General features: G+C 44.8%; 1 protein-coding gene and 1 long non-coding RNA gene across 4 annotated transcripts in view; one reads left to right on the forward strand and one right to left on the reverse strand.

Annotated features, from left to right (window-relative positions):
* LOC129670458 (uncharacterized) overlaps nt 1-16,624 on the reverse strand; it is a 100,349-nt gene that overhangs the window by 46,931 nt on the left and 36,794 nt on the right. For 2 of the 3 annotated variants that reach the window (XR_008719214.1, XR_008719211.1), the window contains exons 1-2: nt 4,255-4,556; nt 1,918-1,956 (exon numbers count right to left, since the gene is read on the reverse strand). The exons of the other annotated variant lie outside the window; for it this stretch is intronic. This is a non-coding gene — a long non-coding RNA (uncharacterized LOC129670458). Of the gene's footprint in view, nt 1-1,917; nt 1,957-4,254; nt 4,557-16,624 lie in introns of those variants that run through there. 3 annotated transcript variants of the gene reach the window in all.
* On the forward strand, nt 4,695-8,933 carry Gjd2 (gap junction protein delta 2). Its single transcript, XM_055598960.1, has 2 exons — nt 4,695-5,552; nt 6,654-8,933. The coding sequence occupies exons 1-2, from the start codon at nt 5,482-5,484 to the stop codon at nt 7,546-7,548; spliced, it is 966 nt and encodes a 321-aa protein (XP_055454935.1). The 5' UTR covers nt 4,695-5,481; the 3' UTR covers nt 7,549-8,933.

The raw sequence follows: 16,624 nt of genomic DNA on the forward strand, positions 1-16,624 counted from the left end.
AGAGGCTCTCCATAGACGCCTTTGCTGTGGGTGCCTAAGAGAGAGCAGAAGCCAGACTGGTTGACAACCAGTGAACAAGAAGATGTCTGAGTCCTTGGAATCCTGACAAAAGAGGCACTGGCTGAGCTTCAGGAAGTCACTGTAGAGTCCACTTGGGGCTTGAGCATAAGCCCCAACTCTTAGAGATGTTTTCTCTGTGGAATCACTCCAACAGCACCTATTAAAACTGGAAGTTTATCTAAGGCAGCAGGAAGAACTCAACGCTGAAGTCTGCCTTTCGGTACCGCACACAGGTGTAAAAGAAGCAGAGGCAGGGTGCAGATGACAACCAAAAGATACTCTCCCAGTTTGACAATTTCTCAAGGGCACGCCCTACCCACACACATGTTCTCTATAATTTCCTCATCTCTTTTATACAGACTGGAAACTCAGCAGGAAGCCTAGCTATAGCTTGCGTGGCTGGGGCTTGGGGTGGACACTGACAAAGAGATCGTGGAGAGAAGGCTGCCCAGACGCCAGGAAGGCTCTTTTGCACTGTAGCTGAATAACTTCTGAATAGCTTTGACTTAAAAGAAATCTCTTTCCTGCAGGTCTAATGAGCCTCCCTGGGAAGCTCCCGATGTGAATGGGAATCACGACTTGACATAAACGGGAAAGATTATGTGTCAGCAGGGCTGATTTGATTCTTAATGGAGTGTTAATTTATTTGCTGTGATTTCACACATCTGCTTTGGCCACAATGCCATATTACGTTAATCCCTAAGATAGAACTGCATAAGGTATATTTTCTATATACAAGGTGAGTGATGAATGGAGAATTTGTACCTGTGATTTTTTTTTTAAAAGGGGGTACATAAGCTTTTATTCAAAGGACTAGCAGGAGGAAGACAGTAGATTTGACCGTTAGTTAGAAACATGTTTTCTTGAAGCTATGTCACAGATTAAAATTTGGGCTCATGAGATGGAAACAGATTCTGGCCATATTTAGGACTATTTATGATCGGTAGGTTGGACAGCTTTATTCCCCTTTGAGACAGTAAATTTTGTGTATCCTTCAAGGCAAGTGTTTCTCTAAAAATCTGAGCTGAGATTTAAACAAATGGAAGGAACACAAAAGATAAAAAGGGAGACATCATTGCACCAAAGAGTAGGTTTCATTTGCCATTTATGTTCCTTTAAGTCTCCTAAAACATGTTAAGTTTTGCCTCTTTGGAAGACAATTTGATGTTTTCACTGGGAAACAGATGCATGTAGGCCACTGGGGGAAGTGGAGCTGAGTTAATTCTAACTGTGAATGAAATGTGAATGACTTTAATGTGGAGACCAATCCCAAGAAGAATGGAGTCCCTCCCAATCATGCAAATCCTAGGAGACTGCAGATGTTGCTGCTCCTCAGGAGACATGTGTCCAGGGCTCTGATCATCTTTCCAAGGCCACCTTGCTGATGCTGATGCTGCAGCCTCAACTTTGCTGCTGCAGCACGCCCTGGCATAGTTTAGCACATGTCAGGACCACGGTGAGGAGGAAAACAATAGAGAGGAGAGTAGCAGGGACCAACGGTCAGCAAGAAGGCATTCCCCTGGGTTGTCCAGACCACCCTTAATGTGTAAAGACCTCCGACATGGCAAGTGGATCCCCCTTTCCTGTCTGTCTTCAATATAATTATATCATAAAGGAAAACTGAGACCACCTCCAATCAAGGAATGTGCAGCTTTCCGAGGTCACAAGAACTAGGTGTTCTGAGTGTCTTCACCATACTCCTCCAACCAATGCTTGATTTCCACAGTGCTGAAGACACTGGGGAAAGCACCATGTTTTTTCTTTGTTTCCAGTAACATATGCCCCAGTAAAGCAGAGGTCAATAGATCAACCTATATTCTTACAACAAGTATGGCGGTCCAGTGAGGTTTCACTTACCAAATACTTGAAGTTGAGTTAACAGGTTCACTGGGGAACCTGTGGTTGAAGAAAATGAAGTTTTAAGCATAAGAGTACAACTCAGATAGTAAATTATATCATTGTTAGAAATTCTGCATTCCATTCTTGAGTTAGAATATTCAATCCACACTCTCTGCTAGTCTTTGCAGTTTTTCCTTCTAGATGAGATAAAGCTTTCCATACTTGGTGAATGGATGGGCACAGCTATATGCTAAGACAAAGATTTACAAACCCAGAAATCATTGTGATTTGGATACTCACAGATGCCTATGTAACAGGTACCTAGCTAGAGCTTGTTAGAAACTCAAAAACTTGAGCCTTGCTTCCCCAGACTTTCAATCTGATATGGAAACTCAGTGTCTGTATTGTTAACCTACCCAAGTGTCCTACTGACACTAAGGTTAATTCTATCAGCTCTATATTTGATTTTCACCTGATGCCATTTATTTAGTACTGCAGAATGAGACTTAAATTAGAATTAATGGGAAGAACTTTGCTGTTGACTTAAATAAGTATCTTCAATCAGAGGGGAATTGAGATGGTCAGAATCTAGGCAAATGAAATAATGGCCCGAGGAAGCTCAGAGAGGTCCAGCTGTACACAGAACCCCTTTATATTTAATGCAGAGCAATCAAGGCAAATTATTCACTGAAAGTGAAGTAGATTAGGCTCAAAAGAGAAAGTGAAACATAGATGTGTTAAACAATTTATGAATGATTTCTGAAAATAAAAAGAGTGAAAAGTTGGATCTTTTCTGGACTTTGTAGTTCCAATTTTTGGAATAGCATTTGCATTTTTTTTTCCGAGATACCATTTTCACTCTTCTTGCAATTCTCTTGAAAGGCTTTTGGCCTTTGAAAATACAAAAGTTTGAAATTTAAGGTTATGACATTTAAATTGATGAATATTTTGAGGTTATTTTTTGTCCCACGGAAGCTTGTTACAGCCCAAAATTTTAGTATCCTAAATGAATTTTCATACAGTTTAACACAGAAATGAGGGTTTGTGCCTTTTCTGTTTCCTGCAGTGCAACCGACAACTACATTTTTAATAAATAAGGTAAAAACTGTAGTTTTTTTTTTTTTAAAAAAATGATAGGAATAAGTTTTTGTGGCCTTAAACACAAGCCTATGGTCTACAGACTAAGCCACTTAGTCTATAGATGTCTTACGTTATATGTTCTCTCTAAAAGTGTTGAGTGTTTATACAGCAGTGATACTGGTGTGTCTTCCGTGTGTCGTACTAAAGCTTATCTTTAAAATAATAAACCGATGATTAACAATTCAGCCATAGCCTAGTGATTGAAATGTGCAAGCACAGAGGTGATTTTGAATTGTACAACTTATTAGGGGACATTTAAAGGTATGTCCCCTAATAAGTTGGTACTTATTAGATAAAGATGGTACTTTCCCATTCTTTATCTGTTTTTTTTTAACTCCAAAAAAAAAAATGTCTGCCACAGATGAAGCAAAGAGAATGAAGAGGAAACCTGGGAATGTGCATCACATCTGAGATGCGGGAAACACCATGCCATCTGTTTAGCCGACTGGAAAGACTTCTTTCTGCCTCCATTCTTGTACATTTTATTTCTGCCAAGTGAGTGAAGCCACCCCCACCTTAACCGTAACACCCCCTTCATATCCTACACATGTCTCCATTTTTAGTGGACCCCCTTGTTCTCTTCAGCGAAGAGCTGCTTCCTTGGGCTGGAAGCATCAAGTCCAGGAGACAGCCTTGGAGCAGTCACTCCTCAGGGGCTCAAGCTTGTGTTCTGCCTGCAAGCATTATGAGTGCAAAAGGACCCTACTCGGTGCCCTTCCTCCCGGCCCTTCCTCAGGGCCACCAGGTACCCAACCGACTTAGTTGGCCTTGAATCGAAATCACGTTCTGGTGTAGGTTATGTAATACACCTAAGTGAATGTTCCCTATGGGTAATTAAGGCTGCATTTATATTCTTAAGACCAGCTACAACCCTTTCACAGTTTTATTTTTGAAAGGATGACGACTCCTTACTCATTGTGCTTTTGGTACATTTATGTGAAACATTCCCAACTTCGGTGTCTCCTAAAACTGACCTTAAGCTAATTAGCAGCCTGGTGCGGTTGTTTCAATTTCCTTGGGACCAATTAAGTAGATGCTGTGGATGGAACTGACAACAGAATGTAAATTTAAAGACTGATTCTAGAATCCGCTCCTTGAGGGAGGGAGGAAAGCAAGGGCTGAACAGGGAGAGTGGGGGTGGGGTGAGACTGTGAACTGCTCTTTCTGCTAGATGAACACTGAGTCTCTTTAAAATTCAGGCTGGACTGTGCTGACCTGAAGAGCACCGCCTTTACTCCCAACAGTCACGGGCAAATGAAACACACGGCCTCCTAACCTGCGCTGGGAGAAATGAGAACTCATCAAAGCCAGTTCCCGGCTCGCTGCTAGGCACCTGTTTGGTTGGTAAATACCTTGTACCCAGACCTTCATGATCAGAACACCTTCACACCTGCCTCTAAGCGTCACCCAGCAGGGAGCCTCATCAGGTCTCCCTTCCTCACCCCCAGCACGCGATCCACCCACCGAAGTCGAAGTCCGGACCCTCTGCAGCCCTCCCGCCGGCGCCAGCGGCCGTCCTCTCCCGGTAAGGGCTACAAGCGCCCTTCCCCCAACCAGCACCACCATTTAGAAAAGGAATTTCAGTGGTGTCTCAGAAGGCCCAAAGCTAAAGGTGAGGGGCAGGAGGAGGCAAGCTAAGCTACCTGCTCGGGTCCCCCCTCACTCACCTACGCGTCTGCTCCTCCTGCAGGAGGCTGGTAGCCAGGTGAGGTTTACCTGGGCTCCCCAGAAGCCCCGAGGGACGCTGCGGTCCTCTGTCTTCCCGTCCCCGGGCGCAGCGGGGAACTCCAGACCGTCTCCTCCCCCCCGCGGCGCGCGGCCGCGGCCCCTCGGGCTCCGACGCTGGGCGACAGCGGCACGGCGCGCTCTGCTCCCCTCCGCCGACCTGGCGTGACGCAGGCAGAGACTACTTAAGGGCGGATTAGAGGCGGTGGCCGCGGATTCCCCAGCCCCGCAGCCAGCTCTGCGCGCCGCAGCGCGGGAGCGCCAGGTGCCCGTTCCAGTGAAAGGCGCAGGGGGCCGGTGCGCGGACCCTCCCTCTTACCGCAAGATCGCGGGGACCGCGGCGCAGGGACCGGTCTCCCGCGGGCAGGAGCTCCGCCACCTGCACGCTGCCACCCGGGCCCCGCCCCTCGCCGGGAGACTGCGGGAGTCAACCTGACCCCCCGGACGGCATCGAGGTGCTGGCCAGCTTTTCCGCACCGCGCCAGCATCCCCACTGGTCGAGACTCACACAGATTGCTCCCCCCCACACACCCCTCTTTTAAGTGCAATAAAAGGGGGAGGGGCTCGTGGATTATTTTTTGGAACAACATTTTTGTTTGCTTCTTTAATTGGGGGCAATTCGCTCCTGGTCAGGAGGTGAGGCCCGAGGAGGGGCCAGGACCCAGGAACGTGCCCGGTACTGCCCAGTCTTTGTCTGCTGCCTCCGAATGCACAGCGATGGGGGAATGGACCATCTTGGAGAGGCTGCTGGAAGCCGCGGTGCAGCAGCACTCCACTATGATCGGGAGGTAAGGGCACCAAGCCAGCCGTCAGCGGGCCCGTCGGGCGGCCCTTGGGAATACCCTCGCCCCTTTCTAACGACCCCCGGATCCCCGAGACCGTCCTCTGCCTCCTCCCCATGCTCTGTCCAAGTGCCAGTGTTGCCTGCATTAAGGGATTACCCGATGCCCAGTGACGCCCCCCTCCTCCAGTTACTCCTGACCAGCTCCCCCATACTTTCTCTATAAAGCACCACAAGGGGGGGGGAGGGGATTCACGGTTCCTTCATCAGAAAAGGACTTGTGGACTCAGTCCTGGTACCCCCCCCCCACTCTCCAGAGTCAGCGCCAATCTCCATCTGGTTCCCTAAATAGAATCTACAAGGAAGGCAGAATTGCATTTGGACAGAGAAGGGCAAGTGGGGAGATGGATTTGCTCATCACAGCAGATGCATCATTCTTTAACAGATATTTATTAGGCTAGACCATGTCCTCCGTTAAAACTTAGTGTCGGAGAGCCACACACATGGCTGGCTGGCTTCTTCTTGCCAGTATCTATATCTATATGTATGTATGTGGGTATATCTTCATTTACTCATACTTATAGGTACCTACGGCTATCTCTGCTTATAGACATGTGAATTTTGTATTTGTAACTGTCCTTATAGAGATCCAGGTTCTATACATTGAGGCTAGAACTTACATACGTAAGGGTCAGTGCTCACCCCAGGTGTAGACCCTCAAACATCCTCTGTGAAGGATGCTGCATGCATTTGCCAGAGTAAAGGTGTGTTTACAGTTTCTAGACATTCTTCACATAAAGCTGGAATCTATATATTATATATTAAATATATGTATATATTACAAAAGAACCAGAAACGGTGCATGAGTCTGTGCAGATGCAGGATCCTTGTAATATGAAGTATTCTAAGCTCACCAGCACCAAACAGAAAAAGAAGAGCTAAAATTGTTTTCCAGGTTCCCAGTTCAGTACCACTCAGGGGTGGACAGCTCCCCTGTCCAAAGACTGGTAACACTGCTGAAACAGAAAAGGCCAGAACAGGGACTTCCCATCAGTGACTTAGCCTATGAGAACCTTTCTCCCCCCACCCCTCCTCTTCCTCTGCTCAGGATCCTGTTGACTGTGGTGGTGATCTTCCGGATACTCATTGTGGCCATTGTGGGGGAGACGGTGTACGATGATGAGCAGACCATGTTTGTGTGCAATACCCTGCAGCCCGGCTGTAACCAGGCCTGCTATGACCGCGCCTTTCCCATCTCCCACATACGTTACTGGGTCTTCCAGATCATAATGGTGTGCACTCCCAGCCTCTGCTTCATCACCTATTCCGTGCACCAGTCCGCCAAGCAGCGAGAACGCCGGTACTCTACTGTCTTCCTAGCCCTGGACAGAGACCCTGCCGAATCTATAGCTGGCCCGGGAGGACCTGGGGGCGGGGGCAGTGGTGGGTGCAAGCGGGAAGATAAGAAGTTGCAGAACGCCATTGTCAATGGGGTGCTGCAGAACACGGAGACCACCAGCAAAGAGACAGAACCAGATTGCTTGGAGGTTAAGGAGCTGACTCCACACCCTTCGGGGCTGCGCACAGCAGCCAGGTCCAAGCTCCGAAGACAGGAAGGTATCTCCCGCTTCTACATCATCCAAGTGGTGTTCCGGAATGCTCTGGAGATTGGTTTTCTGGTGGGCCAGTACTTTCTGTACGGCTTCAGCGTCCCCGGGTTGTATGAGTGTAACCGCTACCCCTGCATCAAGGAGGTGGAATGTTATGTGTCTAGACCCACCGAGAAGACGGTCTTTCTGGTGTTCATGTTTGCTGTGAGCGGCATTTGTGTGGTGCTCAATCTGGCTGAACTTAACCACCTGGGGTGGCGGAAGATCAAACTGGCTGTCCGGGGGGCCCAGGCCAAGAGGAAGTCTGTCTATGAGATACGAAACAAAGACCTCCCTCGAGTCAGTGTTCCCAATTTCGGCAGGACTCAGTCCAGTGACTCTGCCTACGTGTGAAGGGGCAGGTTTGGGGAAGGCCTGCTGGGTGGCAAGTAGCCCGGAGGCAGATGATGAGTCGAGGGTGGACAGATCTGCCCCAATTGATGTGACGCTCGCTGTCAAGGTCTAGGATACAGATATTAAGAGGTCTTCATCAACAGAGAGGAAAGGTAGAACTGTCATCATCCGTCACACCGTCAGTTCTATAGAGACGATTGGACAGAATGTCGAGGTGGCCGAGCTGGACTTCCTTGGGCCAATTTCTTTGATGGCCCTTCCTGCTCCTGACAATAGTGGACTGGCGCAGCTGCCAAGCAAGACTGAGCTCTGCTGAGCTCTGTATTCTGGTGAATGGCATGAGTCAAACACACTCATTGATATAAAATTTGTGACCCATCTCAGCACATACCTTTGTCCTGGGCTGCAGAAAAAGATCCCTGAGGATCTTTCTCCCACATCAGCATGCCCCTTTCTCTCAAACCCAGGATAGCATGCCAGCTTTTCTTTTTCCTTGATCTGGCCTTATATTAGCCCTAACACAGTTTATCTGCAAGCTAGAGGGAATTACATGGGGTGCTTTTTTGGAGACTGGCCAGGGCAGAGTTTGCAGTAGAGCCCCACATGGCTGGCTCTTAGTCATTATGAAAACCTTAGGAATGTCTCAATATTTCCAATTTTTTTAAAACTCAAATTGCACTGGTGCTGTTTATTAGGGGTGGGGGATGGGAGGGAGGGAATTTCAACAACACTTCTGTGAGATGGTCATTTCACTGTTGAGCATGTGTTTCTGAGCTTTGGGATATTTCTGCCTTCTAGCTTATGGACTGTGGATAGAAATTAAAATATGTGTTTTTTTTGTTGCTGTTGTTGTTGATGATGAAATCAAGGGTATCTACTCAAGCCACAGAATTTCTAACTGGTAGATCTTACTCATTTTCTTAACCTAATTTTGTGCTACACAGCTGCACATCATTTTGCCATGGTTTGAACTTACCTGTGTGCTCACACCAGAGACCTTAATCAGCCCCTGTCAATCCCAACTTATAGCATCAGTTATTTTTGAAGCACACACACATGCACACAGTCACTGGCTTAATAAAACTGGAAGCAGACATTATTGGCTAAGATGTATTTATGGTTATTTATTTGAGACATATACCAAAGGTTCAAAAACCTGTTGTTTGGACTGAGACAATTTTCCTCTCGTTGCTCTTATTTAAGTGCCATATTCCATCTTTCCTACCTACTGTGTATTTAGCTGAAGCATTAGGCAAGAGTAGCACTCGGATAATATGTTTTTATGGAAGCCCTCTCTTTCCTTTGAATTATTATTATGGGTTTTTTGATTTAGATATGGACGTGGTATGTTATACAACTGAGGATTTGTTTAAAATAAAGTTCTTGCCTTTTTTTGTAACCTGGGAAGAGTCTGCATTTTTCAATTTTTATTGGAGTTATTTAAACAGCATTTATTGTTTAAGTCCATGTTGTAATGGAGGAACATTCAGTCCAGGAAGTGGACGATAGATGAAACCTGTCTGAGGGATGAATAGCAAAGTGTGATTAGGCATGAGCAGATGGAGAGAAGCTGGCAAGTTTTACAAATGTTAAATGTGAATGGTGAAGTGTGTAAGTGGTTGTTTCCTAACTCCTTTCTGGCTTCAGCTTGACATTTCTCTGCCCATGTAAGTATATTTCTTGGGTTACAAATGTCAATAATACTGGACCACAGTAACTTTATTTAGGACTGTTTCTCTCTCTCTCTCTCTCTCTCTCTCTCTCTCTCTCGTTCTTTCCTACCATGGATTGTCACAGTTGGCAGGCATGCTGCTCAACCCCTGACCTCTTTAGAGCCTGGTGTCTAACAAGATGCCAAAAGGAGTCCTCTAGACTAACACTGTCCAGTAGAATTTTTCTGGTGATGGTGATTTCTTCTGTCCATGCTGTCTAACCTGGGAACAATTAGCCATATGTGACTACTGATATCTTCAAATGTGGCTAGTGCAACTAGAGAACAGGATTGCTAATCTGATTTAACTTTGATTGATTTAAATAGCTATGATGGTTTATCTGCTGCAGTATCACACAGCACCGTTCTAGAATTCTTAATCAACTGTTTTCCTTGTACCTTTAAATGGGGATGGATCTTCTGCTTAAACATCCTAAGACCTTTCTAGTCTTATCATTTCTCATCTTTCCTACATGTGGTCCTGTATCTATAAACTAATGTTCTTCCTATATTATTTAACTTTATACATGTTCTAATCTCAATGAGATCTTGGTTTGGGCATCAGGAAACAGTGTAGAATTTCCTGGGTGGTTGTTTTTCCAATCTAATGGTTACACCTTTTAGAGCCACGTAAATGCCAATTTTAGAATGAAAATGTGTCTATTTCAATCTATAGGTTTCCATCTGCAGTATAAATAAGCGGTTGAAGACGGTTATCCTTGAGTAAAGAAACAGATTCTCCTCTGCCTTGTGTTTGGTAAGCTAAAAATGTTTCAAGACACCTCCCTGAAGCTGAAGGAAGAGTGTCGCTTGGGCGCTCTTAGCATATGCTTGGGTGTGAAAGAAATGGGAATCTGTGGAAAACAAGGTCTGTTGTATTTATGCATTGATGTGGTATAAAATGGGGAGTGTTTCCTGGTAGAAGCACATCCTCATTAGTGAGGTTCATCTCTTGCAGTTGTTTGATGTTTCTAAACACCTGCCAGAGACAAGACAATTAACTCATGTATCAGTCACAGAGAAGAATACATCCTCTCTGTATACAATCACCCCTCAGAAGGTCCTGCTTTCTATTAAATGAAGTAATCTATGTGGATGGATTGATGTTTCCCATGTGTGTGATGGATGTGACCCTAATCAATATTTTGTGAGAGGATGTCACTGATATATTCTTTTAAGTTTCAGAGCTTTTTGGTAAGCTTTAAATCTTTTCAGTCTGTGAATAAGTATATGTACATTTGCCCATGAGCACATGTGTTATGTGTGTGTGTGTGTGTTGGTGCATTGGTGGGCAGCAGCCTATTAACTGTGTTTCAAAGTTTGGCAAGTGGCTTGAAGTGATTAAGTTGCTTAGTTTGAGGAAAACAAAATAGCTGAAAGAACAAAATGTGTTACTTGTAGGTCCTCAAATACTTCAAAGGTCACAGATATGAGTGATAACAGCCATATTCTATGTACTCTGTGACCTCGGGACACAGAGAAGGGCAGGCCTAACAGTCCCACTCAGAGCAGCAGGTTTCTTGGAAAAATGGTAACATCCTGGAGGACAGAAATACTTAGAATACATCACTTGGCTTTATTTTGCTTTACATTTTTGAACAACTTCAGTTTGTCTCTTTTCGTATGCTAGGGCTGAGATCACAGAGTGACTAGACAGCAGAAATTACTTTCTCATCGTTCTAGGGGCTAAAATCCAAAACCAAGGTGTTGGTACGTTGGTACGCCCTGACGCCTCTAAAAGGTGGCTGCCACCTCACTGTGCGTGTGGATTTCATTTGTGCGTGCACATCTCTCAAGTTTTCTGTCTAAGTTCCTCTCACGAGGACATTGTCAGACTGGGTTTGTGGGCTTCGTTTTTAACTTACTTTTACTTAGAGGTGGGTGGTCAAGAAAGGGTCTCATTTTGTAGCCTAGATGGTCTTGAATTCTCCCGAAATCCTCCTGCCCTTTGTCTCATGTATGCTAAGGGTACAGATCGCTAAGGCCAACTATATAATCATCTTCTTTTAAATTAATTATACAGTTAGAGGCCTTGTCTCCAAATAAAGCAACATTCTGATATACTGGTGTCAGGGCTTCTACAAAGTAATTTGGAAGGACCCACTAAAGATTTTTACACCATCAAGTAGGTGCCCTTATAGTTAGGGGAGGGAGTGGTATTCAGAAGCCAAAAGAGTTAGGGTCAAAGAAAGAATGTATTTTGTTTTGTTTTGTTTTGTTTTGAGACAGGGTTTCTCTGTGTAGCTTTGGCTGCCCTGGACTGGCTTTGTAGACCAGACTGACCTTGAGCTCATAGAGATCCACCTGCCTCTGCCTCCCAAGTGCTGGGATTACAGACGCGTGCCACCTCACCCAGCTTAGATGAGAGTATTTTTTTAATGTAAACATTTTATTTTTCAAGATTTATTTATTTATTTATTTATTTATTTATTTATTTATTTAACATAGATGAGTTCTCTATCTGCATCTATACCTGCATGACAAAAGAAGACATCAGATCAAATTATAGATGGTTGAGATCCACTATGTGGTTGTCGGGAATTGAACTCAGGACCTCTGGAAGAGAAGACAGTGTTCTTAACCACTTGAGCCATCTCTTCAGCCCCTTGATGGGAGAGTTTTAAGTAGTACTAAATGGACATTCAGAATCATCAACTAGTTTGGCGAGTAGCAAGGTAGAACTTAACACAGACTACCCTAGACTTTTTCAGACCTTATGAGGTTGGGTAGAAATAACAGAAGCAAAGAGGTAAATGATCAACTCCATCCCATACAGTGCTCTGAGAGTCATTTGAGCCTGTCACATCAGCCTTGTGTCCACCCAAAGGTTATACCACCAGGTTGCTGTACTCTAGCAGACAGTGTAGAAGCTAACCTTGAACCAAGCCTAAAAGAGTAGTTACGGCTAAGATGATCCCAGAGCTTCTTTCAGCTTTGGGCCTTTTAGGACAGAACCAGAGATGAACACTGATCTGCTGTGGGCCAGACACACTGTTCATCCAGTCCATTTCCCTAAGCCTCTGGTACCTATGAGAAGCGAGGCGCAGGTAGTAGACCTGTTCTTATTGCTGCTTCCAACTACGAGCAACCTACCCACAACGTGGTAGGGTTGTGTCACAAATGAAGTGACACAACTTCCTTTGTAAGCGTGCTCCCGACACCCTCACTTCCAACTTGTTTTCTTAAAATACCTGAAAGTCCTAAAACATTAAGTGATAGAAGGTCATTCAAGTCAGTTCAGTAATAAATTGAGCACCGATGATATGTAATCCCTTGGATGTTGTCGTGAGGAATAAGAGAAGGGCACGCTGTTCTCCTCCCCTCACAAGGCCTCCACTCAGCCTGAGGGGAGGCAGACCACCTCCAACAGCAGGATGTGATCTGGGATTGTCATGTTTCAAAGCCTGTATTCTGAAAAAGAAGATTCTGTGTCTGCTTCGTGTCTGTGTGTGTATCGAGTTGGGAGATGGGGATGGAGTGAGACAGAAAAACTTCAATCAACAAGGCATAAAAAGTTTTACTAAGAATTTGGTTTTACTTCTTTGTCTTGTTTTGTTTGTTTGTTTGTTTGTTTGTCAGGCTGATGAGAATGTCTCAGGGCTCCTAGCTCAGATCAGCTTCCATTTCATGGGTGACAAATGCTGTCTGCCATCTTTAGGAAAAGTACTGTGTCATCCCATCCCAGGTTAGTGAGCAGCTGGTGAGCACCTGCTGCCTTCCCTGTGGACAGCCAGCCTGACCTGACACAGGACAGCGATGGGGACCAGTCTTAGCTATCTAGGTACATATCCTGAAGCTGAGTAAATCTCTCGTAGCTGGGACCTGTTCTTTGTTATCTGAGGATGGCCAGCCTGGGAGTTAATTAGGGTCTGTACCAAAGATAAGGTCTGGAGACCTGGCATAGATTGAGAGCAGGTAGAAGGGTTCTGGGCAGCTTAACTCTGATTCTGTTCTCAGAGTCAGTGAAAGGCGCTGTGCATTTGGGTGGCAACAGAGGATCTGGGACTGGAGCCCTGGGACCATGAGGAAGGCTTGAAGAGACATAAGCTTACGCCACAGAGCTAGGAACCCGAAGCATTTGAGGAAATCCATGATCTCAGCCAAACTGGAATATAAATATTTCACCTTAAAGGAGTTAATCCCAAAGAAAGAAGTTAAGGACCCCCATGAATATGAGTTCTGGCTGGGGAAAATGTGGAAACGGGGGGGATTTTATTTTTCCCCGGGGTTCATAAATGGAAGTGAGCAGTGAGCAGTGAGCAAATGGGCAGGTTACACAATAGGGTAAGGGAAGCCAGTGACAATCTGAGCGGACAGTGTGAGGAGGCGCCTTTCGGCAAAGCCTCTCACTGCTGGTTTGAGCTGTGCCAGGTCCCCAGGCATCGGCCACACTGTCCTGTCTGACTACGCAGAGGCTCATTGTACCCACCTCTGAATCAGCTTTGCTTTGGAGAACACATTTCAATCTCAACAGTAAGGGATTGGAGCAAATATCTAGGGTGATGGTTGGGGATTTGGCAGCATGGCCCCATCAACATTAGTGGGAGTTAGTCAGCTAAATCCCAGACGTGGAACAGAACCCTGTGCTTAGTCTTCACGATGACCTTTCTGATGTAAATTGATACAATATTTCAGAACCACTTAGACCGATTAAGCTTTGTAGAATCTACCTCTTCTAAAAGGAAAATCTTTGGGAAATTGCTGCTTTGTGCACTGAGATGTTTGTATTTGTGGGCAACTGTGGCCAATAGGAACATATGGGACCTAAATATAGAATTGGTGAGTTTTGATACCTCTGAGACATTGGATCTAGGGAGATTTATCAGCTGTACCTGCCTCCAGGTGGGGGTCAACAGTTTTGCAAATCAGTGCTTCCTCCAAAGAACATCTTATGTCTTGCACAATTTTATATTTTCTTCCCTCCTTATTTTTTATTTTCTTTGTGGCAATGAAAGAAATCCCTGAAATTTTTATCTGAAATCAGAATGGTTGGAAGAGTCGATCGAAGATCAGCAACGGCAAACAGATGTATACTCTCTACGTTCCAAGTTCCATGATTACAGGAGTGACCCCATTCAGACCCCAGCCATAGACAAGGAAGGAAAGTACTCATAATTAGTAGACCCATTTTCTAGATGAAGAAGTTAAGCCATCTAGGTGTCCTCCCCACCCACCAGGTCACATAGCTAATGTACGATCATGGTTAGAGTCAAACTCGCCAGCCTAATGCTGAGGCCATATTTTAACATTTCTCACAGTGCTTTCAAGACAGCTGTCAAATGAGGTCACAGGAAGCTTCTGGCATATTATTCTCTCATATTCTTCTCATCACATCTTCATTGCAACACCTTTCCTCTTTCCTCTCCTCCAAAAGGTTTTGAAAAATTCCTGCCTAAGATTAAGAAAATGTATTTGTTTATGGACCTGCTTGAATCGATGTCCATTACAGGTATGAATGTGCCTGAGGAGGCTCTGGAGTTCCTGGACTTAGGAGGTACTGTTGGTTGTGAGCCAACCAGTGTGAGTGCTGCGAACTGAACTCAGGTCCTCTGCAAGAGCAGCAAGTACCTGTAACTGAACAGCCATCCTTCCAACTTCAGGAGTTCTTTATGTGTGTATGGTGATACAGCATAGGACCACGAGGCTTTCCAAGACCATCACCTTTCTCTCTGTAGTGCTTGTCATAAGGTGAGATCTCACAAATGCTAATCAATAATATAAACAACTAACGGGATAGGATCACATAACCTTGAGGTGGACAAGGAAGGCCATGCCATTCACTCTTTCGTTTCATAGAGACAAGCTGATTCTAGATAGCAAGCTTGTAGAAAGAACTCCTGGCTAGATGGAAACTGAGATGAGGTTAGGATTAAAAGAATGGGCATCTCAGGCTTGTTGGAAAGGTTGGCCTGATCTGAACAATGATCATTAGCTGTCATCAGCAAGACTCCAAACCCAGATCTCACTCTAGGAATAGGTTATGTGCAAGAGAGAATCTTGCTTTAGATAAGTATTCGGCTTGTCAACTCTACCATACTATTGTCTTGGCCTTAGTCTAGGTCAGATAATGAACTTAAGGGCAAGTACCTATGTTCTTGGCCTCAAGCTGTATGTATATTACCTATTGTGTGTGTTTGCATCTGGTGTAACTCTAGGCATCTCTACTCCTGGCACACCATAAGAAACCATGTTTTATCTTTTTGTCTTTTGGAATTTCATGTAACATAATAGTCCTTGATAGGTCCTAGGCTCTCTAAGCTATGAAATATACCTCTGGCTCTCATCTCTCCTTACTACAATTCTCTGTATCTTCCTGCCTTCTGGGGTCATTGCTTGTCCTATGATTCACGTTTATTGGTTGGTGTTTCAGGGTACTACTTGAAATTTTATCTCTTCTTTGTTTTATTTCTCCATTGCTGTGCTTTACATGAAAGATGGTCAATGGATCCATTTATTCTTTCAGTATATATACTATTCTTTCAGTACTGAAGACAGTACTTGCAGTTCTTCACTGCTGAGTTAACACTAAGAATACTATTTTGATCCTTAATGTCTCCCATAGGTTCAAGTGTTTGAACATCCGGTCTCTGGCACATTGAATTCTTTTTGTAGATTGTTGGGGCAGGCTGGTGATGTTGGTTACTCAAGGCTGAACCTTGAAGGTTACAGCCTGACCCTGGCCACACCCCGTACTTGGTCTGCTTCCTGTTCAGATGAGATATGCACAGCTCTGCCACACTCTCTGGCTGCAATGGACTCCATTATTTGGTCCTTGCTGTGATGAACTGAAACTAGAATCCAGCCAAGTAGAAGCTGAACCAAGTCTCCTGAAGAAGTGGGCAGGCCTCACTTGTGGTCATCCAGCTAGCTTCTGGGAGTGCAGGCATGAGCGAGGACATTGAAAGTACTACTTTTCTCCTCAAATGTTATTTATTTCCTCATACTTACAAGAGTAATGTGTATTCAGGACAGAGAAAAACACAATGGGAAACTTTTTACGCCCGTGTGCCTGACTTTTGTTGTGTACTTGTGCAGGCCACTGCTAGGTTTGACCACAGATGAGGCTTTTGCAGCACTTGTCTTGCTTAGAGGCAGGTTAGCATTTTCCACATCAGCCAACGTCTATACAACATGCTTTTGATTAATGGGCATTCTGGTACCACAGTTTACTTGAACAACAACTCCCTAGTTGTGGATACTTAGGCTGTTACGAGTTATAGCTTTTACACCCACAGCGAACTAATGTTGTCAATACGTTTTTGCCAGATCGTCAGAAAGATGACTGTGAGCAGTTAATGAAAATGTTCAAGAGGCAGATGATAACTTGTAATTCTAGCAAAGCGAGCTTATATAACAGGAAGGTGT

This window comes from Psammomys obesus, unplaced genomic scaffold, assembly GCF_907164565.1.
Source record: "Psammomys obesus unplaced genomic scaffold, mPsaObe1.curated_primary_1811, whole genome shotgun sequence".
NCBI classification, from domain to species: domain Eukaryota; kingdom Metazoa; phylum Chordata; class Mammalia; order Rodentia; family Muridae; genus Psammomys; species Psammomys obesus.

Coding starts and splice junctions, on each gene's coding strand:
- Gjd2 (XM_055598960.1), top strand. CDS start 5,482: ATGGGGGAATGGACCATCTTGGAGAGGCTGCTGGAAGCCGCGGTGCAG. Junction 5,553..6,653: donor CACTCCACTATGATCGGGAG/GTAAGGGCACCA, acceptor TCCTCTGCTCAG/GATCCTGTTGACTGTGGTGG.